Genomic DNA, 25540 nt, shown 5'->3' with positions numbered 1-25540 from the left:
CTGCAGGTTGGAAAACAGGATAAGCTCTGATCTGTTTGTGGGTGAGGCGCCGTGTGGCGTTCTTCGCTACTTTTTTGCACCGATTTCTGTTCATTTACACACCTTTTTTTTTTAAACCGTAGCGTTACGTGCGTTATGTTGCGGGACTTTCGATCAACGGCGCACTCTAACCGCGCCACGTTCCAACGTGCGGAAATCGCAGCGTTTCCACACGCTGTGGCTGCGCGAGACTGAAAAGTCGGCCGAGCGGGGGAGAGAAAAGTTGCGGACTTCCAGGAAAAGCACGATTTCGCGGATACAATGTGGAACATTGTGACTACGACGTGAACGAGCGGTTGCAGCAAATCGGTTTGGAGGATTTCACCCGTGTGGACTCGCCCGTTCGCCATATTTCCGCGCCTGGAAACTCCGGGTGAAAGTTACGAGACAGCGAGAGTTATGACATTTGTGGCGCACAATCCCTTCATGGATCTGCATGACTTTGATCACCACCAAATGGACTCTTCGGGGCCGGGCATGGAAAACCAACGGTGTCATTCATAAGGTATTACATTCTACATTGTGGCTCGTGTGTTGCATAATCGCCCCAGTGCTTCCAATGCTTCCTTATTGCTGCTTTTTCAACAGCCACCAGCGGCTATAAGCTCGAGTGCACGATCACCTTCATTTCCTGTATTTCTAGTTCGGCCAAATAGAAGCTATGCTGTCCAAGGGCCTCCCCTTTGCTGCTGACTGAATCAGAATGTCCTTTTTTTTTGCCGGACAGAAACATGACATAATGTTTTGATTGTTGACTTTTAAGCGTGCATGCTCTTTGACCTTTATGCCTGGGCCTCCATTTTCCTATTTACTTTCTGTTTTTCTCCGGGGGTAAATAAAGTGTCATGTTTTTTAAAGGTGCGGCACCCAAAAGAGGATGTGAAGAAAAGGCTTCAAACTTGAGTTGAGATTCTACATTTCCTTTCGGATTGATCCTTCCACATGCCATCTGAGTACAAAAGACAAGCGCAGGAAGTAAAAGCCCACTACGAGACCCGGACGTCAAGATCTCGCCATGAGTCTTCCTCCTCAAATGAGTACAGACAAGAGCAGCAAGCATCGGGCAGTGGCGGCAATGAAAGAGCCCTTGCAGCATTCAGGGGAGGTTTATTACGGACTAGGTCCTCCGTCGTTGGAGTCAATCCAGAGTGACTCAGCTGGCAGCTCTGGTGTATACAACCCAGAGAAAGGGCCTCAGGTTCTCCCGCCTTATCAGCAGGTGGCCCCGGTAAAGTGGGTGCACCAGGACTCCTTACAAGCTCCCAGCTGGCCTCAGGAAGCTCCTGTGCCAGGTTGGAGCCAGAACTTTGGGGCGTATATGGGTGGCGTGAACGCCCGAGGGCAGATGGCATTCCATAAGGTAGTCCACGACCCTCTTCAGATGAGCAGCGAAAATCAGCAGGTTTACAGAGATTCACCCCGGGCTCCGGCTCAGGCCAGGGGGCTGGAATGGGAGCAGCATGCCATGCAGCAGGCGCAGCTGCAGGCATATCAGCACAAAAGCGCGGAGCTGCAGGGTGCGGCCCACGTGCCTGCTCACAACATGCAGGGCTCCATCCTGCAGCCCTTCCAGACGACGTTCAACAAGCAGCAGTTCCCGCAGGGATACTACTCGGTTTTCCCGGGCAACAAGGGAATGCAGGGCTTGCCTTACGGCGAGCAGCCCAAGACGCAACAGCAACAACAACAGCTGCTTCACCACATGCAGCAGCAGCAGCAGCAGCAGTTGCAACAGCAGCAGCAGTTGCAGAAACAGCACCAACTACAGCTGCAGCAGCAACTTCAGCAGCAGCAGCAGCAACAGCAGCAAATGCAACAGCAACAAATGCAGCATATGCAACAACAGTATCATCAACAACAGCAGCAGCAGCAGCAGCAGCTACATGAGCGACAGCAACAAATGCACAAAATGCATCAGCAGCAGCAAGGACAGAACATCCCCCAGCAGGACACGCAACCTCCTAATTTCGTCACCCATCAGCCTTCGGAACCCTGTCCGCCCGATGTCGTGTCCAAAAAGGAAGCGGCGCCGATAGCAGAGTCGCCAAACGAAGTCCAACCTGAGCCATACCCCTTGGAACCTTCGGACGCAACGCCGGCCATCCCGAGACGCTCGCGCCGCATTTCCAGAGACGGCCAGTCCCCCTTGGCCCCGCCTTCGACCAACATGTGGCCTCAAGCACCCAAAGAAAGCTCCCAGAATGGAGTATCTGTGCAGCAGGCTGCGCGGCCAGGGGACGCCGCAGCCGCGACGGGGGGAGTCATCCAGAGCACCCGTAGGAAACGGAGGGCGTCCAAGGAGATCAACCTGGAGACTCTTGCCCAGAAGGCGTCCGAGATGCCCTCCATGCCTGAATCGCTGTCCGCTTGCAAAACTGAGGTTAAAAATGCTTGACTACATCACTTCTGTTTTTTTGGCCGTTTATCACGCTGTATTTCCACATTACAAAGACATGCATAATAGCTTCATTGAAGGCTTTACTTTTGTCTGTTTGCACCCTGTGATTGGCTAGTGACCACTTCAGGGTGTACCCTAGTTCACAATGTTTTGGTTTAGAAAAAAAAAATCCCTTATCACATGTATGTTTAATATACTTGTTAATTAGCAAGCTGCCAAATGTAAGTTTGTCCAACATGCAGTGAGTTAGAGTGACAAAAGGCAAGCTGTAGGTTTAAAGAGGAAGAACTCCCTAGTTCAGTGTCAAACTTCCTCCCAAGTCTTTCATCACCACTTTCTTGGTTTTGTTTATTCCAAGTTTTGCAGTCCCCTGTGCCAACTTGCCTACGACACTTCTCGAAGCATTTGTGCAGAAAAGCAGCTGTGATAGTGCTCAAACTGACAACAACATTGGGTCAGTTTAATAAATTCCAATATATAGTATATCCGCATATATCTAGCGGTATATTAAAAAAAAATTTTTTTTTTTTTTAAGAGCAAAGCCTTTTCACACACAAAAAAAAATACATCTGGGCACTGAATGATTGCTAATCATGCTCAGGAATAGTTTGTATCAGTCTGGAACTGCATTGCGCTCTATTCTGACCCTCACAAAGGTGTCTGAGGAAACCAATTTTCCTGTCTTTGACGCAGTCTTTGTAAAAGGCCGACATTTCGAATTGGTTCTCATGAGATGTTGCAAGTGGCCTCTTTAATGTCTCAGTTAATTGTCTTGTCGCTGAGCATTCATACCTTACGTGTTGACATTGCCAGTGGAGCAGCCGCTTGTATTTTCTCCCTTGCAGCTTCCCTAACCGACCGCAATAATGAGTAAATTGCACTCGCGTCGACTGGGTGCAGGTAACAGTATACGATTTATGGGAGTGCAAGTCATTGTGCTGTTGCACACAAGTGCGCGGTGGCCGCTGCATGTCTGCACACCTCCACATTCCTCAGGCTCCCCGCTCAGCCATCGAGAACTCCAAGGGAGGGGGCCGGCCTGAAAAGTTGCGCTCCCTCTTTGCCCAGAACACACCGAAATGCTTTCGCTTTGCCGTTCACAACGCCCAGTCGACCGCCGGGCCGATCCTGCCGTCTTTTGATTCAAAATGAAACATTTCATTAGTCAGTTAATAATTCATGACAAGTCCGTAGCAGTTATCTTGTGCTTTTTATGCGGGAGTGAACGTGGAGCATACGCTTTGCTTTTGGACATGAAAAAGTTATTTTTGTACTGGTTCTGAAAATATATTTCTCAGCATAATTAATTGCTAAAAAACAAACAAACAAACAAACAATACTGTTTATTATTTGAATTCACTTTTTTTGGCATACACTCTCCAAAAAGTGTAATTTGAGCCAAATATTCCTCCAAATTGTTTTGCCACGTCCTTGTCATTGGGTCTGAAAACCAAAATACATTTGGAATTCTTCTGTGATTAAAAATGGTTGATTGTTGTCTGTATAATCCATTTTGCTTTGCTTCTGTTCCACAACAGGGAGACGTTCCTCGAGGCAAACACGCCACCATGGTCCCTTTAATCATGCCTGTGTCGGTGCCAGTTCACAGGCTCCCACTACCCGGTCACGGCGCGCCGGCACACGGACGAGCGGGCCAGGCCGAGCGGCCCTCGGTGACGTCTGACTGCAAGCCGTCCGTCATCGTGGCTCGCCGCAGATCTCTCAGAAACTCGGTGACAGACAACTTTGAGCAGGTTGCTTCTTGGAGGACTTAAGATTTAGCGTTGCTTTTGCGCATTTGAAGCAGGATCGAATGTCACACTTTTGGCATCCTTATTTGATTGGCTGAATGGCATCAATTGTTCCACCTATTTGGGGAAATACACTACATGTGGTACCAGTGTGTCGGTTTTCACGCCAGATCTGTAAGTTCTCTTCTTGCTCACTCTAGGACGGAGAGAATGATCCCGGACTGGACGAGGAGGGAAAAACCAAACAAAAGCGCAGACCCCGGCCCGAGCCTCTCATCATCCCTCCGCCCAGACCTTCCACGCTGATCCCGGCGTCCGTTTACTCCAGCATCACCGCCTACCAAAGCAACCTGCGCTCCCCCGTGCGCTTGCCGGACAACCCGCTCGCCTTGCCCCCCTATACGCCCCCGCCCATCCTATCCCCCGTACGAGAAGGCTCGGGACTCTACTTCTCCACTTTCCTCACCAACTTTGCCGTGAGCAACCAGATCCTCCCGCCGCTTGCAACGCCCAAGACGGCCACCAGAAGCCTCCTGCGCTCCAGTAAGTCCTCCGCCCAGTCTTGTGTGGGTCTGGGGAAACCATTTGAGTTTCGATTGGACCTTAAGACGAATATCAAGGACAACAAATAAACACTAAAGCTTTCCATTGTGTGGGAGTTTTGGAGCAACCAGGCGCCATCCAATTCACCACATACTGTATCTTATATTGTTTCTGTTTTTTTTTGTTTTTTTCCAGCAAGTTCAGACATCACACCGCCGGTTCTGCCCTTGATCACCGACGCCACGCCCGTCAGCCTCGAGCCGTAAGCTGGATTTTCACACACAAAGCCTCCAGGCGGCCGCCACCGCGCCAGCGTCTTCACCCGCCGCTTCCGTTTGCGTGCAGGCGCATCAACATCGGGCAGCCGTACCAAGCGGAGGTTCCTGAGTTGCGACACCAACCTTTGGCTCAATTTGACCCGCACAAGGCCGACTTGGTTTGGCTTCCTTTGCGTGATGGCCAGCTTGAACACAGAGACGCGGAGAGTGGTTCGTCGCTTTCGTCGAATGTTGTTTTCACTTGTTCCGGATCGCCATCTGCCCACTCACTCACATCCTCTTCCTCCTCCTCATGTTGTCCTTTCTAGTAGAGAACCTGATGAACATGGCTTGTTCCAGTGTGCTCAGCGGAGGAGGAACCAACCAGGAGTTGGCTCTGCATTGTTTACATGAAAGTGGAGGCGATTTCATTGTGAGTTGATAATTGTCGCAGTGATTTATCGATTGTATTTGCACTCTTTATGTTCACTCTGACCCCTGAAAATGGAGGCACGGCGCCGTCATAATGTCAGCTACTTCAACATGCGAACGTTTTCGAGTTTGTATTTGACTTTCTGCAGTATTTGGAGTTTTCTGGGGTTTGTTTTGTTTAGGAGACCCTCCGACGTTTACTGCATCAGGGTCCAATCTTCCCGAAAGGCCATCAACTGGCAGATTATCACTACTCAGGTTAGTTGTGTTCATGAAAGCTAGTGCATTGGGCAGATGCGTTTACGGCTTGCTGACTCTTCAGTACTACTTTGAGATACACTACAGTATTTTGAATTTGTATTTAGTTTGCACATTATAGTCCATCAAGGGGAAATTCAACTCGCACTCCAATCAATACTTTGTGTTTCTTGAAAGCCTGGGACATTGTTTCTGAAAAAAAAAAATGAACCCGCTGACAGTGATCCGATACGTTGTAATTACGTAACAGCAATGACGTCATTAAAGTTTGGCCTGAGTGGTGTTTGAAGACTGCTTTTCGTTTGACTGATGGGTGGAACGATGCAGGCCACTTGATAGGAATCCATGAGCGGTGATTCTATATCGAGCCAAAGTCTTCAGGGAGTGCAAGTGTTTAGTTTCACTTCAACTTGGGCTCTGTTGAAACCACGCCCATAACTGTCAAAATAAGAGTAGAAATCGGATGCTGGAAGTAGCAAAGGAGACCCTCATTTTTTTGTTTCTCCCCTAAACATTAGTGTCGCCATTCCGCCGATTTCACTTTCACGACACTTCCCCGCGGGATTTTCTTGCAGGCGCCGATCGGTGGAGTGCCGAGGAAAAGCATTACTTCAACAAAGGGATGTCTGCCTATTGCAAGGATTTCATCTTGGTGCAGAAGCTGGTGCGCCTCTCCACTTTTAGCCACACAAGTTGACAAGTTGCCATTTTTTTTCTGCCGATAGTGAACGAATGATGACAGAAAGTCTTGACGGGTGTTATTTTCCTTTTCAGGTGCAGACCAAAACAGTGGCCCAGTGTGTTGAGTTCTACTACACGTACAAAAAGCAAGTCAAGATCACCCGCAACGGGATTTTAACCTACGGCCCTTCAAACTCGCCTGTGGATAAATACACAGAGGCTGTGGTGGACATCAAGGTAGAAATTGCTTTGCTTGTTTTATTTATTTTTAATATATCTATATTTATATTAATAAAATATTTAGCGTGTTTCCAAAACATGCACGTTAAGTCAACCAATGGCCAAATTGTGAATATGAATGTTTATGATTGGCTGGCGACCTCTCCAGGGTGTACGGTGCCTTTGGTCCAATGTCAGCTGACAAATAAATTTATTGACAAAATAAGCACACCATTTCAGCTTTTTGGAGGCGTATGGAATAAGTTTGTTTGTTCAAGAACATGTACATAGATGGCCGTTTTACTCGATCCAAGCAAGGAGAGCTTTCTATTTTATATGACATCTGCTTATGACAATTTTTTTCCCCCTTGGCAGTGTGGTGGGCGGCGGGGTGCTTTCCCATTCGATTACCGTCAATAAATAACATCTGGTGGATTAATTCGGGGTCACAACCGAAAATGAGTCTTTTAAAAGTTGTCATGGTTGGACCTACTTTGTGACTCTTTTGTGATTCCTTAGAGCTCTCAGCAATCTAAACCCACGCACCTACACACGGACGACAAGAAAGAGCTGTCGTCTGAGCAGCAGAACAACCAGCAAGCAATGGTGGCTCACTCACTTCAGGCACATGACTATGTGAGTGTAGCCACAATTGGTCGTGAAAGAATGTGTTCATATTTCATGTAAAGATCGATATCAGAATGCAAGCATTCTATTTCTGGTCTTACAATCAAATATAATTTTTTTGGAAGAACGGAATTTTATTTACCACGACTAACTATGACTAAATAAGGGTTTCTGATTAAAAGGGCAGCATTTGGATAAGGACAGCAGTTATTGCTAGGAAGAGATCCTCTTTCATGTTTTGTGCAGTCTTCTCGACAATAACAAAGCAACTTGTTCTCCAGGCGGGTACGAGGCTGGTGGTCAAAGAGCCGCAGAACATTGTCAAGGATGCTGCCTACACATCAGGTCCGCACAGGCCTCGCAACGACACTGCAGCAAAGAAAACAAAAGTGCCAGTCAAGCCCACGCAAGATCCTGACGCAGTATTTCCATGCAAGAAGTGCGGCAGGTACGACCAAAGCCGTCGCAGAAAGTCCACTTTGGTTAACATTAAGCGTGGTACTCCGTGTCCTGACTGTTGTTCCGGTGTGCGTCAGGGTGTTCAACAAAGTGAAGAGTCGCAGCGCCCACATGAAGAGCCACGCCGAGCAAGAGAAGAAAGCCGCGGCTCTGCGCCAACGGGCGGCGGAGGAGCAGGCGGCGGCGGCGGCTGCCCAAGCCCGCAAGGAAGCCTTGTTAGCGGTAGCGGCGGCGGCATCCCACCAAGGAGGGAACGGAGCCGAGAACCAGGGGGAGCCCAGCAGCCAGGAGGACTCGTCAGAGGGGGAGGAGGACGACAACGACGAGGACTGGCGCTGAGACCAAACTGGAATTTGCGGCTCAATGGATTTGAAGGGATGGACGAAAATGATCAACGAGAGCAGAAAAAGCACAAAAGAAATCTTTTAAGTCTTCCTGTGTAACTCTTGCACTCCTCTCCTGGCTGATTTAAAAAAAAAAAAGGGGTGTACATATTCATCAACCAGGCCAGCACTCCATATTTTCAATTGTATCGTTTTGAATATTACAAATGTCTTTATTTTTGTCGAAATGCACTTATACAGTCCGCTTTTGCCAATGCTGCCTTTTTACAAGTACTGTGTATCCTTTTATTTAATTAACTCTTTTTGGCAAATTTTCCGTATTGGGACGTTCCCTGGGTATTTTGGTATTCAAGATCAGATCGTTTGTAATTAACACAGAACAAAATGTTGTTTATGGTTCCTTTTAATTCCAATGTGCCCATGGCTTGTTTTCAAAAATACTTTGCAGAGTGTGAAAATGTTGCGTTGAATGATGCCGGTTCTATTTTAAGTTTGGTTGTACTTTTTTTACAACTAAATAACCTTTAAAAGTAATATGTAAAAAAAAAAAAAGTATATATAAAGTTTGCTCTATTTATGCTTTTTTCAATGATTTTGGTAATATAAATGTATCCTATCAGATACAATATAACTTGTGAATTGAAAATAAAAGTTAAGTGTTGAGAACAATCATATTAGTCGTACTGACATTTAATTGCAGGTACAAAACAATGCTTTTATTAATTTTGTTTGAATTGGATAATTTTATTCAATAACTGCCCTACGATGTCAGCACTAACCCCCTTTTTTTCCCCCCATGCGTATACATTTTGCTCAGCCTTTCAGTCGGATATGTTTGTGCAGTAGGATATTTTTACCCTCTGTATTTACATTTGAATTTCTAACAGATTTTTGAACATCAGCCTTGAACATTTAACACCTCAAATAATTAATAATATCCATAGTGACTATTTTCCCCTGGATGAATCGAATCTGTGGCTCTTGAAGCGTTATCGCGAATGACAGTCAAGTTGCATTTCAAATTCTGGTCACAAGATGTTAGCAAAGCGCGTTATTCTTTCACAACAGCTATAAAGGGAAGGCTCAAATTTCAACAGTGTCCACACGAGAGCTCTGTCTCCCCAGGATGCACTCAACCCTAAGGACATGGCAGGACAGCCTGTCACATGGGTAGATGAGATCCAGTCGAGGCCTTTGGGTCACGGTCACTGCCATGCATTTCATTGACCTGTGATTCCCAACCACCGTGCTGAAGGAGATAATCATACTGTATATCCTGGGCACGTTATTGGTCTGGAAATTATATCTTTGTTTAAAAAAAAAAAAGCATCATAATTTATCATCGATGCCAGTGCCATATGCAAGCGTCGGTTAAACATCTTGCCTTCATGACTAATAATGCAACCGAAGACAATCTCTGTCGTGATATTGTGGTTCAGCTCCAGCACGCCCGCAACCATAATGAGGATAAGTGGAATAGAGAATGGGCGGATGGATATTTTGTGGTCATCTATGACCACATATTAGTCAATAACTTTGTAAAGAACGTTGGAACTAGCTCTTGGATCTCGCGCTGGATCTTGAATTTTGATTCTTGCAGAACGTAGGTGACCATTCAGAGGAAAATCTTTTCCGAATATTTATCCCAAATGAAGGAGCAGCTCCAACAAATGCTGTGAAGAGAAGTCAAAGAATATCCACCAAGAGCTGAACCTCATTTGTACTAAAAGTTGCTGTGTGAGTGTGCAAGTGAGTGCACGCTGCTCGACGTCACCTCTCCACCCTTCCTCACATCCAGGTGTCCTTGATGTGGGGGAGGGGGGGGGGTTAAATCACTCCTTGTAATGACTTTCGAAGCCATATAAGTGACAAGGGCCCAAAGCTCAATTTCAATGTCATCTGCACCTCTCTATACTCCCCTCCGCTGACCTCTTGACCCACATATCATTTGATTGCTTATCCACCTGTCATGTTGAAGCCATGCATTTTAAAGGAAGACGTCGTCCTCATTTGCGGGCTAACTTAATGGAATTAAACTCTCCACCCCGCCCCTCCCGTGAGAGTTTTTAGCCACGGTCAGCAGCGTTGCCTCTCACACGCTTGTTCGAATAGCCCATCTTCGAGTGCATCCATCTCTGAGCTGACCGGCGCTGACATGTTTTCAAAGATTTGCCTCTCTGTTCGATTTGCCTGATCATTATCAAGCTTCTGAAAAAGCCTGCTGAGGAGCTGATCCTTTGAACCAGGTGTCTTGGCGGAGGGAGACATCAAAAACAGGCTGGATAGGACCGGGGACTTGGGTACCAGAGGTCGTGATCCTTAGCAGCAAGCAGCATATGATGCGCTGTCGTGCAGATTTCACACTTCAAGCATGCGACAACAGCGCGCGTTCCTCTGCACATTATGTCATCTTTGTACAAGTATGGCGACTCGACATGCTCCAGTGACCTCAGTTGATTTGCACCAAGCCCATCAGCCTGTTTTTAGTCGCAGGAGGATGTTTCTCTCAAAGCCCTGAGCCAACACTTTGCAGCTGACTCTTTTATGATCTCGCTGTCATCCGTCATCAGATGGGATGGATCCTGAAAGTGACATCCGTCAAAAAGTCATCAACATGCTTCTCCCTCTCCTCCGATGGGAAGGTGATGTAGTACTTCGGAAGTCACAACACTTTACAGGAGCTTTTTTTTGGGTTTGTTTTGCTTATGACAAGCGTTCAATTTTTATCTCATTTGAACTGACTATGCTGCCCTTCTATTGACTCCCACTCTTAGATTTTGTTCATGTATCTCCGTTGAAGCCAAAGTTACAGGAACCCAACTTTCCCCACTCAACTTTCAATGTGGAATAGCCCAAACCCGTTAATGGCATTTTTGCCTCCGCATCTGCTGGAATAAACCTCATAAAAACATCAAATTCTGAAATGACGACATATCGCTCGCCTCCTAACTAGCGATGATTTCTTTGTTTTGTCTTTGGCGCGTGCCCAAAGGAAGACGGCGTCACATAAATCCCATCCAGCTAGTGTATGCTTCCATCAATCGCATCATTTTGCGCTGATGTGCGGGAATCTAACTGAGAATTATTGTCTCCCAGAGAGCACGCAGAAAGCCGTTAGTTCAATTTGCTGCCAACGATTTACGCCCTGTGCATTATCAGACAAGGCATTCGCCTCACGCCAAAGGCCTTTCTTGCTTTACAAGTTGAACATAAATACGCTGAAATGACACCATTAATGTTCATTTATATAAACATTCCTTCCATTATGAACTGACTCACGGAATTGCTCTTGGATTTGGTCCTACGCTTTATTTGTTCACTCGCAAAGAGTATAAGATGCTTCAACCATTTTCCCTGGTAGTGCAAAGGAGGTTGAAGTGACAAAACCTACCAATCTAGAGCTTCAAACTAACTTTGAAATGAACCCACGTGATTGCCCCCCCGCAAATTCATTGCGGCAACCTGGCTGGTCAGGGGTAGAGAAAAAAAAAGTCAATTATCAATTATTCACAAGGTCATCTCTGTGGCCAATCATAGCCATCATGGGAGGGGCCATGACCAGCAATGTGGCAGCCAATTTGCCAGTGAATAATGTCTTTGGCGCCTGCTCTCACAGTGGCCATTTTAACGTCCATTAAAAAAAGGCAAAGCAATGCTCTGTCAAACTTGGCAATGTGGAGCCCCGTTATGGATGAAGCAACCTTGAGGGAGAGGGGAGAGTGCCGCTGGTGTCCTTACTTTGCTGCAGGTATTAGTTTTAATCACTTTGACCTTGTGATATTTAGAGTGTTGCCATAGCGCCAATATTAGCACACCAAGACTTTAACTTTTTAAAAGAATGTAAACGCGATCCCTTTTGAAAGTTTTGATACTCTCACAGAGCTTCTCGTATACCCTCATTGCGGGCAAGCGGCCTAACACCATCATCGTCCATTAAGTTCATGATCGATGATTCCCATCAGTCTGTATTGATTGTTCACATTTTCTTGGAATGCCCCCAAGGAATAAAAAAATCCCCAAAACTGCAGAGTGGAGCAAGATGAAAACCAAAGTGCGTAAACCCATCACATAGAGTGGGCTACAGTGAAGACATTTAAGAATTCAATGAAGCCATAGATTCTCATTGATTTTTAATTACAACCATTTATTGATGTTCCCAAATGGCTGAGTGGACGCAATTGGATGGCCAGTGCTTAATGATATCATACATGCTGAGCTAAGCTAAAAGAAGATATGCTCTTGTTTCCTTAAGGCCATATTTCATTGAGCGGCAAAGGTTTGCGAATGTGTGCGCACTTAGCAAATGTTGTATAAAGTAACTTTTTTAACATTAGTAGCTCACCCACCACATTTCTTGTCTGGCTTTGGGTTTCTTCTTATGGTTTTCGAAAATAAAAAACCTTTTGAGACTCCTGCACTGCTTGCCTACCTGGACAATTGGGCACTCCAGACTCCACAAAAAAAAAAAACATACTGTAAATCCAGATGAGCTGTCTCGAAAGGGTAGGTTAAAAGTAGGTATTCATTTATTTGAACATTTATGTGATCAGAAAACAGGCTGGACCTTGATCAATACCCGTCCGTCCCAGCTGAAGCTTACAGTCTAACTAAACATAAAACAAAAATTACCCTTTGTGAATTTAAAACAGCCAAACAATCGCCTGCAAAAGGTCACACTAGATTAATGCTTTCTAACGCTAATTAGCATGTACGTTGCGGTGCTTCAACCCTTTAGGCAGCGGACCGAACATAAATGATTCAGCAGCAACGCCGAGACAGACAAGAACAATACCCACAATCAAACACTCTTCATCTTTTAATCAGAACAATTAATATTAGTGCTGTAACGATGAGCTCAGAGAGGTGTTGTGCCATTATTGAATTTTAGATAGGACGCACCGTTGAAATAAAGATTGGCTGCTCTGAATAGGTACAATATTATGGTGTGTTATTTTTCATCCTTAAAATCCACATCTGAGCAATTAGCTAATTACTCATCAATTCAGAGGCATCTTGGAAAGGATAATTGTTACCATGCAGGCAAGCGTGTTTATCCTGTGACTGAATCACTACATCTTGGCCATCCTCCCTTCTTTGGGACTCATTTGCAGGATTCAACGCCCGCCCCGCCTGGCCTCTTTTTACTGCCTCCATTAAATTCATGCTCTCGCCATTGTGGCTCTCCGTGGATAGCGAGTGTTCCATCATCGCAGCGAAGAGCCGCCGCCGCAGCAGCAGATCAGCGATGAACTGGCCATTTTTTATCCCATCAACTTTTCATGGTCACTTGGGGGGGGGGGGGGGGGGGCGTCCAGTATCGCTCAGCTCCTCTGTTACTCACAAAGCCGTTACACAAATGCCGCATGTAGTTTATGTAATGTGTGTGGGCTGGTGATTAACAGAAGGGGAGACACTGTTGAACAATATATATATATATATATTTTTTTTTTGCTAAAGCGGCGTTACTGTGTCTTGTACATCACACATTGCTGTTCATTTGTCTGGTGTAAACAGGAGATGACACACACACAGGAGCCTTTATGATGTGGTTCTGCTGGTTTGCTTGACTGATGACTCTAATGTAGAATGGGCACAGAGGCTAATAGGAATGCAGCAGGATTCCAATGTCCTTAATGGGATAAGCCACCCCTCCAAGTCCAAGGCAAGGTGAAGATACCTTGACCTCATGAGTTATTGGTCTTCTCTAATGTGGAGCATTCTAAATCTATGACTTATATGTCTTATTGACTTATGTCTTTCCTTCACTTATGTGATTTCACCTGTTGCCAGGCAGAGTTGGTTGGAGTTGGACGGAAGCAACCAAAGGCACAACCCGCCACCATAAAACTTCCCATCCCGCATTGGTACACACAAGACAGCGAGCTATGTCGAAGAAAGCCTTACATGGGCAGTATGAAAGGGGCTATTCATAGCCAGATGTCATCATGATTCAGAGTTTAGATACAAAAATAAAAACACAATGAGATATCGCGTGAAAAGTAGAAATATGAGTTTCGGCAGGAGTCCACGTTTGTCATACGCGAATTCCCAAGGCGAGACGGTGGTGACTGCAAATTGTTGATGAGTCAGGAAAGTCCATAAAGATGTCGCTGTAAAAACAACACGAAGAGAAAATATCTGACTGCAGCCTGAGAATCATCAAGAGCCTGCGAATCAGTCCAGCCGCAAATACAACATTGACAACGATCGCACATGAAGGAAAGGCTTCAATAAAAGTTATTGATTTTCTTGCTCTGCCCGTTGTGAAATGGAGCACATCTCGGCTGACAGAAACTCAATTGTGCCGTCGCACCTTTCATCTCGCTGCTTTTGTTGTCCACCATCTCACGATGACGTGGATCAAATCTCGATCGGAGTTTACAAACGCATACGACGCGCCACTTGAGCCTTTATGGGATGAAGTCCACTGTTTCGTTTATCAAAATCAGGCCCCGGAGGAGGCATGAAGTCGTAGCGTCGAATGGAAATACAGGCCATTAAGGCAGCACTGACATTTGTGCTGACACAGACTTTGACCATTACGGGTGCTTAACATTTTTTCGCAACCACCGCACCAAATTTAATGATGCTTATTTTATGCTTATTATTATTATGATCAAGTTTACGCATTTCTCATTTCTATACAAAAAATACATCCCAAGTGTCTCAACAGGTGGACCACAGAAGAAATCGCAGGTGCTTTATGTTACAATTTTCAGGGTGTCATTGAACAAAATAACAAAAATGTATTCCTATGTTGAAGTTAAGTCAAGATTTTCAAGTATTTTTGTTCCCATCACAATCCACACTGAATTAAGGTACAAGCTCAGTGAGGGAAATTCAATTCACAAGTTAAGGTGCCACTGCTTTTATCGTTTTGGTCAAACAGCAGCTTATCCAAGCAGAATATAACATCAAGGGAGATCTAATCGATAGTTTTCACTTCACTTTAAGTTTACTTCAGCTCAAAACAGAGCCACGAGTCAAGAAAATAATTAACGTAACCACCATGATTAATGTGGGACAATTTAAATCAAGTTAGTGCAAAGAGTCTCTTGTTTATTTCAACATAAGATATGGCCCAGCATGGCCCCCATTAAAAAAACAAACAAAAAAACTAATACAGGTGTCCAAAAACAAATATTGCCTAGGATTAGGTGTATTTTAATGTTCCTTAATGCAATTAGTGGAGCATCAACGAACCAAGACTCGATACTTTTGCCGTTCGACAAACTCAAGACTCTGAGTAAGTGTGGACAAATCAATAGTAGATTACTCAGAAAAAAAATAAAACACGAACATTAGGATCCTGCCGCATGCATCATTGCCGTTTTCTCAAGCAGAAAATGGGCTTTCAAGGCTTAGAGCAAGGTTCAGGTGATTCCCGAGTGGCTGGGAGGGATTGTTATTATTATTATTTTATTTTTTTTGAAAAAAATTACAAGGAGCTCATGTGTACTTGGTTCCATGACCAACCTTGATCTAACTCAATATACTCCTATTTGAAAACAAAATTGCCAATTAATATGAATTGAAATGCCAGGAATCCATGACAGTATTTGTTTGGATGTGTAATTTTAAGGGGCATTGGCCGAATGTGATGTCTCAGCGGCTAAGGTTGGCCATTTACCACACAGTTAGTTCAGTGTGTGTCATCTCCGTGCTCCTTGTGAGTGTCGTCATTTTGCATTTGTATTGTTTGGCTGTCTGGTCCATTCCATTTAAAAACAAACAAACACACAACTTGTTAAATGTGGCGTTTTGTGTCTATACATGCGTGTGATATGACTGAAGGATGGTACATGCCAGTCTGATTCGACTAATATTTTTTTCCCATCTAAATCTAAATCGATTTTTTTATGTATTCTTTTTTTTTTTTAACCACTACAATTTAAGTGTCACAAGTATCAACATTGTACATTTCGATGTCCTGTAAGCTGGAGGCGTCCGTGTCGTCCCCGACGCTGCCCACACTGTTTCGGAGAGCGATGCTTCCGAGGAACGGATACACCTTCTCGGTGAACAAGTCCCTGATTTTGTAATAAGGAAGTTCAGGGTCCTGTCTCTCGAGTTTGGGGATACACTGGCTCTCCATGGCTTGGTTCCTCTGGTAGTACTTGGAGAACTTATTAAAAATGATGGTAACGGGCAGCGCCACCACCAAAAGTCCGCAGATGATACACACCGTGGCGACGATTTTCCCCGCCAGGGTCACGGGGCACGCGTCCCCAAAGCCCACCGTCGTCATGGTGATTGTGGCCCACCACCAACCGGATGGAATGGTTCCCAAATCCGTGTCCTCTTCCTCCTTCTCCGCAAAGTAGATCAGGGCGGAGAAGATGGAGATCCCCACGGAGAGGAAGAGAAGAAGGAGGCCTACCTCGTTGTAGCTGTGACGCACGGTGGCACCCAACGCTCGCAGCCCGATGGAGTGCCGGGCCAGTTTGAGGATTCGGAGGACCCTCATAAGGCGGAGAACCTGCACCACTTTCCCCACGTTCTCGATGTCCTCGTTCTCCTCGGCGCCCTCCTCGTCAGCCTTTTCCAGAGCCATGGTAGCGTAGAAGGGCAGGATGGAGGCAATGTCAATAATGTTCAAGGGGTTCCCGAGGAACTTCCTGCAGGAGGGGGCCACGATCAGCCGGATGATGAACTCGGCGGAGAAGCACACGATGCAGATCACCTCCAGGATGGCGAGGACTGGGTCCTCGATGGGCTTGTCGTTGTCGTCCACGTGCTGAAATTCGGGCATGCTGTGGACGCACATGGCGATGATGGACGTCAACACAACGCTGAGAGACGCCACGGCGATGATCTTCGACGCTCGGGAGTGACCCGGATCCTCCAGCCTAAGCCACACATAACTCCGCAACTCGGCGCACCATGCGCCCTCAAACTTGGCCAGGTCCTGATCCAGCGCCGACAGTTCCGCAAGGGACGAGTTGAAGCTGGGCTGCTGTCCATCTTCGCTCCTGGCGTCCCAGTCCCGGTGATTCATGTACTCCTTCCTCTCGTGAAACCAGTTGCGGCAGCAGTCAGCCAGGTGGAACTCCTGCACGCCCCAATATTCAATCTCCTGGCTGAAGGAGAACACGCACACATCCTCCATCATGTGCAGGCGTCCCGTCTGGTAAAAGTTGAGCACGCAGAGGAACACCTTGGGATTCCGGTCGAAGTAATACTCCTTGTCGGCGGCGCTGTAGTCATCACACAGCTCCAGGATGGCCGTCTCGCTCCGGCAGCGCAGCAGGCGGGCCAGACGCGTGTGCGGGAACTGCTGCAACGTGTCTCCATCCACTTCGAAGCAAAGTCCTCCGACGTTGAGGCGAAGCTGCTGCTCATCGTAGCCGCGTCTGTGGAGGATTTGCCCATAGCCCATGGTCCTGAGGTTACAGAGGGGAGTGCTGTGTTAGTGTAGAATACATTAGTTCTCTGAAGCAGGGAAATCAATACTGCTCACACACACACACACACACACACACACACACACACACACACGGGAAATGCTTGATGCAGAAGAGAAGTGGCAGGATGAACTGTCACTTCTTGGAGAGATCAACAGGATGATGAGCAGAGGCTTGACATTCCAGAGGCAACAAGTTGACCTGAAAATACACTTCAAGACTACTTTTCTCTTTTTTTTTTTTTTTTACCTCATCTTCTTTAGTTACGCGTTTCTTTAAACCGTGAGGGAAACACAGTCCGCATGCACATTTCCATAAAAGCCACTTGATTTCCTTTTTTTTTTTTTTTCTCATTACAGATTCTATTGACTTTCAATAGGATTACAGGTGACAACACAAGCCACCTACCAGGATTCAGATGCTCACTTTCCATCAAATCGAACTTTGTGCCAAGCCTGCGGTCACATTCTTATCCGGATGTTTGGTTCGGTGCACTGAGAGGAGGAGCAGCGGCTTCATGAGGGGGGAGGCGGAGGAGAGACGGAAGCGGGACATGGGGCTTCTTCGCTCCCTTTTACAGTGTGCAAGGAGGGGCTGGGTTGGAGGGAGTAAGAGAGTGAGAGAGTAAGAGACTTGCTGATGTGTGGGAACACCCAGTCGAGGATGATGTCACTGTCCATGTGACCTCATCTCCAGGCTCGACATGCAAAGTCGTAATTTTATATTTTTATAGAGGACATAGTATGGAAAATTGACTTTTTAATGGCCTGTATAAAAATAGTTATGTCTCTGGAGTTCCAGCCCATCCATCAAGTGTAGGAGTGAGTCACAAAGTGAATTTTTAGTGATCCGCCTATCTTTGAAAATGTTTCTGTGAGCCAGTCGTTCAGCACTTCAGTTCAATCTACACAATATGAACTACCTCCTCCCTTTAAGCAGAGCCACATTGAATTTTGTTGGATGCAGAGAAACAAATGCCTACCTCCTGTAAGATCAAGAGTGAGCTTCATATATTTAACAGTGGTTGACTTATTTTTACACTTGTAGCACAGTTAACGAATGTTAAAATGCTCCTTGCAGCATTGTCTGTCAAGTTCCTAAACATTTTCAGTTTCATTCAGATCTGATAAGCACATCATCAATTCTGAATGTTTATCGAGGACAAGGACATTGACGTGCATATTAACAGAGACAGGTGAAGCCCTCAAATGTGAGCAATTACTTCAGGCGAGGCCACCCCCAACTCAGCCCTATAACTGAAACCTTGCCTTTGACCCCCACTCAGATTCATTGTGAGGTGTCAAGCAGTTTAAGTGTCATTCAGGCCTTGACGGCAGATATGATATCAGGGGGTTTTATTGTTTGGCTGCCCTTCCTCACCTATTGTATTGAATTGACAAAGTTCAACGGTAAACGTTCCACTGCATTTTAGATTGACCCTGAACTTTCACTTGAAAGTTGCTAATGTCCGACTTTCTTGTGTGAATGTGGTTGTTCACAATAAAAACCGTTGAAAATGGAAACGTACGTGACAAAAGTAATGATTTTCATGGAATGTTCTCATGTGTCTGGAGAAACCCAAAGACATCCTTCTGACCTTTGCGCTCTCGTCTTAAAGGGCTCGTGCACCGGTCATACGTCCAATCGGGGCCTTGGGGTGTGGTGTTTAGGTCCATCAGTTTTGATGCGATCCACCTGTGTGCAGTTGTATTTTTGCAACCAGCTACTTCCTCATTGTGTCTGAAAGTCTCGGGGTCGCACCCCAAACATTCTTATAAGCTGCAGAAACAGGCACATTGTGGTCATCTGGTCCTTCTGTTTGTGTCATGGCTACTGCGTTTGGACTTGGGTTTGTAATGCTCCCTCTTTGGCCTTGTTTTCTCATTTGGCCTTCCTGCTTTGAAAGTAATTCTGTTGTTTCCAGGTGGCTTTTTCTACTATTTATATTTGGAAATGTAGAGCCCCAAGTGATGTCCTCCCCCCGTAAGTTAATTTGATCTCTTTTTTTTGGGGGGGGGGGGGGTAACTCCGTTCCCATGTTCTTTTAATGCTATCACTTAAGTATGTCATTTGTTTTAGGTATTAACACAACATGCCTGGGAAATATCCTGCGTGTGGATGTACGTCCACTTCCTGGGCAATTTCTTGAAGTTTCTGTTGTTGTCGGTAAGTTCTTGCTCAAGTCTTGAGAGACATGCTGCTTTTGTTTTGAAAGGCCCTGCAAAGTGGCTTCAGAGAATTATTTGGAAATACATTTGAGATATTTTTGTAGGTAATTGCTGAGTGTGCTTATGTGTGGCTAGTTATTCCCATACCCAAACGTATCTTCCTTTGGAGTGCCTTGTTGTTGCGTGCATGCACATCATGCAAAGAAAATAGAATTTGGTAGGATTAAGACCACTGTCAAATTTGGCTTTTCAGGTCACTCTGCTGTTAAGCTTACACAAAGGTTGGCAACGCGATGTGGCTTCAGTATGACTCACAAGCAAGGAACAATCATGATCTACGCATCCCTCCACAACTGTTTTGCTCAAAGCGTGGTATACCTAACGCAAATCTCAGCCGTGATGTACATTGCTCTTTACCACTTAATTTGCCTTCTAGGGGAACGGGTTCACAACGGTGTTAAATCTCAGGCTCTATTCTAACTCAATGGCTCAAGATGATGTGTACCGGGTGGCCGAAACATGCTCCTACGGCTCGCAGGCCTCCAGGGAGATAGTCTGTGACCGCAACTACATGGAGGTAAGTCGGGGATGGCCAACTTAAATGATTGAAGGGGCCCCTCACTAACATGGCTTTTGTAGAGTGCATGTGTGTTGCTTTGGCTGCACGTGAGCCTCAAGGCTGGCACACGAGATGTCACCGCAGAAGTAAAGATGGATGCTCTCTCTCGCTTCCAGATGTCCGTGACAAGGGTCGCTCCGGATGACGACGCCCTGCCACCGCATGGTGTTGCCGAGGTCAGACAACCCCACTGTCGTACGAACCTCTAACTGAACGTTCTTTTAAAATGTCACAATGTTTCACTTTTCCAGAGGCTGGTCGCCTCTAGATTCAAAATGTCATCGCTGGTGTTCTTCACACCCGAGGAGAAAAAGATGACTCCGCAGGAGGCCCACCAGGCTGGCTACGGAATCGCCAACACCGCCACGAGGCTCATCCTGCGGAGTTCCAACGCTGCGGCTGAGACGTACATACAGCACGTGAGTTGATTTGGGGCTCAATTTTGACCCTCGTAGGCATTGATGTTTTCAGACAACAGCAAGTGGCCAAATGCCCCCTCAAGATCGTATTGGACAAAGGCAATATTAATTGTATATATTTAAAGTCAACGTTTACATCTTCAGGTAGCAGGAGTTCCCATGTCTGTGCTGCAAGCCTCCGCCATCTTTGGAAAAAAGTGGTTCAGAAGCCAGATCGATGTAGCAGCTGCTTGTCCGCTGATAGAAGGTACTGAATGAGATCCACTCGAAGGGCGAAAGCTTTGAAATTCATGTGACTAATGTACGGCTTATACATTATTAAAGAGAAAAATTAGTCTATACTTTTGTGAATGGGAATTTGATGATTGCGCAACTCTGCCGTTGTCTGCGTGTATTCTAGGGAGCGTTTACTTCACGGAGAAGATGATCAGCTGGTTCCTGCCCGCACGCATCGACCCCGTCATTTCATCCAACCAGTTCAGACTTGTGGAGGTGCACGTGGGTGTGGATGGAAGGAGGCTGGACGCCAACGAGGTCTCGACCCGCCGTTACAACATAAGTGTTGACAACATGTACATCGTGGTCCGAATTCCCATTGGCTCTCCTGACGGCTTCTTCATGGTCAGACTCAAAGAAACCACTTTGAAAGGAGGATTTATTCTTTTTTCTTTTTTGCTAAAAGTGGTTAATTTTTCCAGAGTCTTGTCCAGAATAATCAGTATTTGGTCTGTTACGTGATTGAGCCCATGCTTGAGTTGCTGTGGATTGAGGAGGCCACCAATGAGGACACGAGATACAAAGTACTCTTCCCAATCGTGACTCCGCCAGCGCTTCAACCCTTAAAAGTCCAAGACAGTGAGTCTCATGACCCCTAATTAAATTTTTTTTTTTATCATCCGCTAAAATGGAATGGGAGCTGAATTTCATGCAACAGAATAACCTCAACTAAAGATTGTCAGTGATCTCAAAGGTTGGGAGATATTACTTTACATGCATCATAAATGGGGAGGAGCTCCTTTCTCTCTCCCCCCTTCCAGAAACTGTTCCAGAGGAGAAGATGTTCAAAATCCTGATCGGGCCTTTTGCGTATGACGTGGCTCTTGTCAACATCACCTTCGGCGACGAGATCCTGTCCGTCCACGACTGCAATAAGCGAGGCTTCAACGTGCAGGAGCGCCGCTCACAGAGCAGCAGACTAAAGTTCATTTCGCTCAAAGTTCCCTTTGCGGACCGCGTCGTCCAAAAGATGGTCAGCCATATGCTCTTTATACAGTGAAAATCTGGGGGGAAAAAAAACAAATTTTAATTGTAATTTAATCTGTTTTATACCAGACAGAAGCAGAGGTTACGGTCTACTCTCTGCGCTTGACTTTTGGCCTGGCAGTCTTGCACAAGTTCATGCCATTTTGTCACACTGCTCATTTGGAAGCTAAATTGGCTGAAGTAGGTGAGTGAATTGTGTTAAAAATGATCAAGCATAACTTCCCTTATAGTTACTATTCTGTTGGCGCAGTACTACTAATGTGGGCTCTGGTGATGTGGCCAAAAATTCACATCCCTCTTTAACACAGTGCAATTATAATGCAAACATTTCTGAGTTGAGTTGTTGTTCTTGAGCTCAGAAGTGAGTAAAATGACAATATAATTTTGAGAATATTTGCCATATTGTGTGCAGTAGATTTTTTAAAAATGGACGTTATTCTGATGTATTGAGTGACCAGAGTAATTTCGCTCCAATCAAAACATGTGGATGCCACTCATGGGCCAACAAATGTCATCTCATCTTAATTGTTAAGAGTAAGCACACATTTTTCTCACTATAAACCATATTGGAAATCGATTTTCAGTTCCAAGGCCACCCTCAGGCCAAGCATTCGCTACTGGCGGCTGTGATGCCACGAACTTCTACATTCTTGTGCAATTCGGAGCAGAAGGCCACAACTTCCACACTCGTCTGGGGGCACGCGCTTTGACCCACAGCCTGGCTCTGGAGTACAGCTTCACCACCAACGGAACGCACTTCAGCATAGTGGTGCCGCTTTCATCTCATGATGTTGTCTACGAGGTATGTACAGAACCTGAGTCGATTTTTTTATTTTTATTTATTTATTTTTTTTTATACACACCTTTAACATGAGTATTGGTTCACAAAGTTGGAAGATGAATATGATTAAGAGTTGTTCCGAAACGTTTCCGGCAAGTTTTTTTTTTTCTCTTTCTCTCCTGGGCTCCCCCCCCCCCCAGGCTATTGAGGGATCATCTATACGGAGCAGACTTGACATATCTTTGATAAATCCAGAGACCAATCTCAACATAAATGACTTCACTCTGACTTGTCGCTTTCCTTCAACACTAACAGGTTTGTTTCGAGCACTGAAGCTTTATCTCGTAACATTGATTGCAAACCCTTAATTTTTTTTGTGGTGAATGATTTGAGACGGCCATTGAATATGCTCGTCCCTTTGTTCAGTCGCTAAACATCGCTGACGGTTACCGTTGTTTCAGAATGTTTACCCAACGGCACCATGACGGCGCTTGCCATCAAACTGGAGTCGGTCCCCAGCCTGAACCCCAGTGAGCTGACCCTGCTTGACCCGACCTGTGGGCCGGTCTACAGCAACAAACGCTTCGCCTATTTTGTCTTCACTGGCAACACCTGCGGGACCACCAGGAAGGTAAGATCCTGACTCACCCGTACCGCAGAACACTGATCTGAGTTCTTTCTGTGCACCCTCAAAGTTCGTGTCAAATTCGATGCTCTATGAGAATGAAATCTCCTTGCCACACCAAGCTGAACTGCCTACAAATAATGCCTCGCATGAAGAACCAGAATATGAGTAAGTTGCAAGACTCGCCTCTTTAATTTGAGTGAATTGTATTATACAACACTGGAATATTCTATACTGCAACCCTCATGCACATGAAATTGACTTATGGGCAGTTTTGCGGTAACCTTGACTGGTGCACAACATGTTAAAGCTTGCCAAAGTGACCATTAAGAAAAATTACAACCTGAAGTCATTAAAACTGGCTGCATTTTAGGTCATTGTAAATATAAAAAGCCGAAGATCACTTCACGGGTAAGCAGTTGACTGTCTCCCCAACCCCCTTTTTTTTTTCCCTTCAAGCTTAAGGATTTCATGTTACTATGACGTCAACACGAGTCGCTCAGTGACCTTCCACACCAGACCTCGCAGGAGTGATCCGTATGCAGAAAATGGAAGGGGTGCGCTGCAAGTGGTGTTGAGGCTTGCTATAGGTATGCGGCCACTCATTCAACCTCAGAATAAGAATTCTTGGCAATGTCAAAAATTAGATTCTCCTCGGATTGTTTGAAGCGATCAAATGATGATGCGCTTTGGCAAGTTAAAGCGACCGGCGCACTTTGGTGACCTATCCTTCATGTTCCTGTGGTCACATTGAACTTGTCTATAAATGGTGAGTACACAGGACATGAACTACACTAGAGTAGCACTGAGAGCAAATCTCTGCCAAACAGTCTTGGACATGTCACTGCAACATTTGGTCCTGATGCAAGTGGAGTGTCCATGAAGAAGCATACTTGTGATTGTCAAATGTTTTAATTTTGTGAAAATGCAGAAAGGATAACATATTGATGTTATGTGTAGCTACCTCTTAAAATTAAGATACCCAGAGGTGATCTGGGGAAAAAAAATCAAACTTGCCTTCATGGTTTAAAACTTAAAGGCTCCTATTGGCAATTTAAGAATGAACCACTTGGCTGATGCTTTATGAAGTTGAAATTGGGATACAAGAGGCAATCTTTAAAAACAAATCACTTGACCTCATGCTTTATGTAAAAAAAAAAAAAAGTGCCCATAAATCTTGGTTGCTTGCCAACATGATCTCTGACTTTGTATGACAGATGAATCCTACAGTGCATTTTATGGCTCCGCCAACTACCCCGTCTCAAAGTACCTGCAACAGCCGTTGTATTTTGAGGTGGCGCTCCTGAGATCGACCAACCCCAAAGTGTCACTGGAGCTGGAGACCTGCTGGGCCACGGTCGACATGGACAGAAGATCCCAGCCCCGATGGAATCTGATCATAAATGGGTATAAAAGATTTAAAGCTGGTAGATCTGCTCGGGTTGTTGGACGGGGCCACTGTTTATGAATCTTGTGCCCTACAGCTGTCCAAACCCAGTAGACCCAAACCAGGTCGTCTTCCATCCGGTGTGGAAAAATGCCGGAGTGGAGTATCCATCCCACGTAAAGCGCTTTGAGGTCAACATGTTTGCCTTTGCTCAAGACCAGGACAACTTGACTAAGCAGGTATATATATTTTTTCTTTTAATTCCCCCGCCCCAGAATGCAGAATTCATTGAGACTTACCAGTTTGTCATTGCAGCTCTATATCCACTGCGACGTGGTGATTTGTGACTCCCGAATTCGCCTGAGTGACGCATGTAAGAAGAGGCGGTGTTACAGTCAAGACAACAGGATGAAAGGTGGGGCCACAATTTTTATTTTTATGCTTTAAAAAATAAATAAATAAAAACCTTTCTGTTCTAGTTCAAAAGAGAGCCGCTTCAAATGTGCAAGACGTCACATCAGTGTCTTCTGGATGCATCTATCTAAATTAATAAAAGTGACTTTTAAACATGACATTGCAGTGGTGGACTTGTTCTATATCAAACACTTTGAGATCTTTTTTTTTCTTCCCCCTCCCCTTTAATGGAGGAACAAAGTTCCTCTGTAAATTACCTTCAAGGAGGATCTTTTTTTTTTTTTTTTTTTATTGGTGTCAGTCAAATGTTAACTCTATATTGGGGGGGGCTTTATATTGGCCAATATGTTAGACATGTTTATAGTTTTGTATTATATGCAAGATGTACAGTATATGAATCAGACAATTGCACCACACTTGGTGATCACATATGATCAGCATATAGGATAAAA

General features: G+C 45.4%; 3 protein-coding genes across 4 annotated transcripts; 2 read left to right on the top strand and 1 right to left on the bottom strand.

Annotated features, from left to right (window-relative positions):
- Positions 1–8678, top strand: mideasa (mitotic deacetylase associated SANT domain protein a). Of its 2 annotated transcripts, none has more exons than XM_086100695.1 (13): positions 1–544; positions 898–2419; positions 3976–4191; positions 4389–4731; positions 4927–4993; positions 5077–5219; positions 5318–5421; positions 5603–5678; positions 6254–6342; positions 6453–6596; positions 7098–7214; positions 7487–7653; positions 7742–8678. In XM_086100695.1, exons 2-13 carry the CDS (start codon positions 1055–1057, stop codon positions 8001–8003), a joined length of 3093 nt encoding a protein of 1030 aa, XP_085956821.1. In that variant the 5' UTR covers positions 1–544; positions 898–1054; the 3' UTR covers positions 8004–8678. The 2 variants fall into 2 exon arrangements, with proteins under 2 accessions (XP_085956821.1, XP_085956822.1); XM_086100696.1 differs by having other exon boundaries at positions 2–544; positions 3976–4170.
- Positions 8679–15899: 7221 nt separating this feature from the next.
- On the bottom strand, positions 15900–17387 carry LOC147187576 (delayed-rectifier potassium channel regulatory subunit KCNS3-like). Its single transcript, XM_086101136.1, has one exon. The coding sequence runs from the start codon at positions 17385–17387 to the stop codon at positions 15900–15902; it is 1488 nt and encodes a 495-aa protein (XP_085957262.1).
- A 1995-nt stretch (positions 17388–19382) lies between these two features.
- LOC147187575 (uncharacterized) lies at positions 19383–25246 on the top strand. The gene is made up of 20 exons (XM_086101055.1): positions 19383–19395; positions 19492–19578; positions 19834–19952; positions 20017–20157; positions 20316–20375; positions 20451–20618; positions 20763–20865; positions 21019–21239; positions 21317–21473; positions 21656–21867; positions 21951–22065; positions 22421–22683; positions 22863–22977; positions 23124–23293; positions 23358–23455; positions 23747–23877; positions 24505–24694; positions 24772–24913; positions 24990–25089; positions 25154–25246. The coding sequence occupies exons 1-20, from the start codon at positions 19383–19385 to the stop codon at positions 25222–25224; spliced, it is 2676 nt and encodes an 891-aa protein (XP_085957181.1). The 3' UTR covers positions 25225–25246.
- The last annotated feature ends 294 nt before the right edge of the window (positions 25247–25540 follow it).

The sequence above is a fragment of the Hippocampus guttulatus genome, chromosome 20 (assembly GCF_054856545.1).
Source record: "Hippocampus guttulatus isolate MCC_2025c chromosome 20, RoL_Hgut_1.0, whole genome shotgun sequence".
NCBI classification, from domain to species: Eukaryota; Metazoa; Chordata; class Actinopteri; order Syngnathiformes; family Syngnathidae; genus Hippocampus; species Hippocampus guttulatus.
This window is presented reverse-complemented; position numbering and strand designations above follow the sequence as displayed.

Excerpts from the sequence above, each read along its gene's own strand:
- LOC147187575 (XM_086101055.1), top strand. Across the intron at positions 20,376-20,450 it reads CACCGCATGGTGTTGCCGAG|AGGCTGGTCGCCTCTAGATT; the intron begins GTCAGACAACCC and ends TCACTTTTCCAG. Across the intron at positions 20,619-20,762 it reads CTGAGACGTACATACAGCAC|GTAGCAGGAGTTCCCATGTC; the intron begins GTGAGTTGATTT and ends TTACATCTTCAG.
- LOC147187576 (XM_086101136.1), bottom strand. The coding sequence starts at position 17,387 with ATGGGCTATGGGCAAATCCTCCACAGACGCGGCTACGATGAGCAGCAG.
- mideasa (XM_086100695.1), top strand. The coding sequence starts at position 1,055 with ATGAGTCTTCCTCCTCAAATGAGTACAGACAAGAGCAGCAAGCATCGG. Across the intron at positions 4,192-4,388 it reads TGACAGACAACTTTGAGCAG|GACGGAGAGAATGATCCCGG; the intron begins GTTGCTTCTTGG and ends TGCTCACTCTAG. Across the intron at positions 6,343-6,452 it reads TCATCTTGGTGCAGAAGCTG|GTGCAGACCAAAACAGTGGC; the intron begins GTGCGCCTCTCC and ends TTTCCTTTTCAG.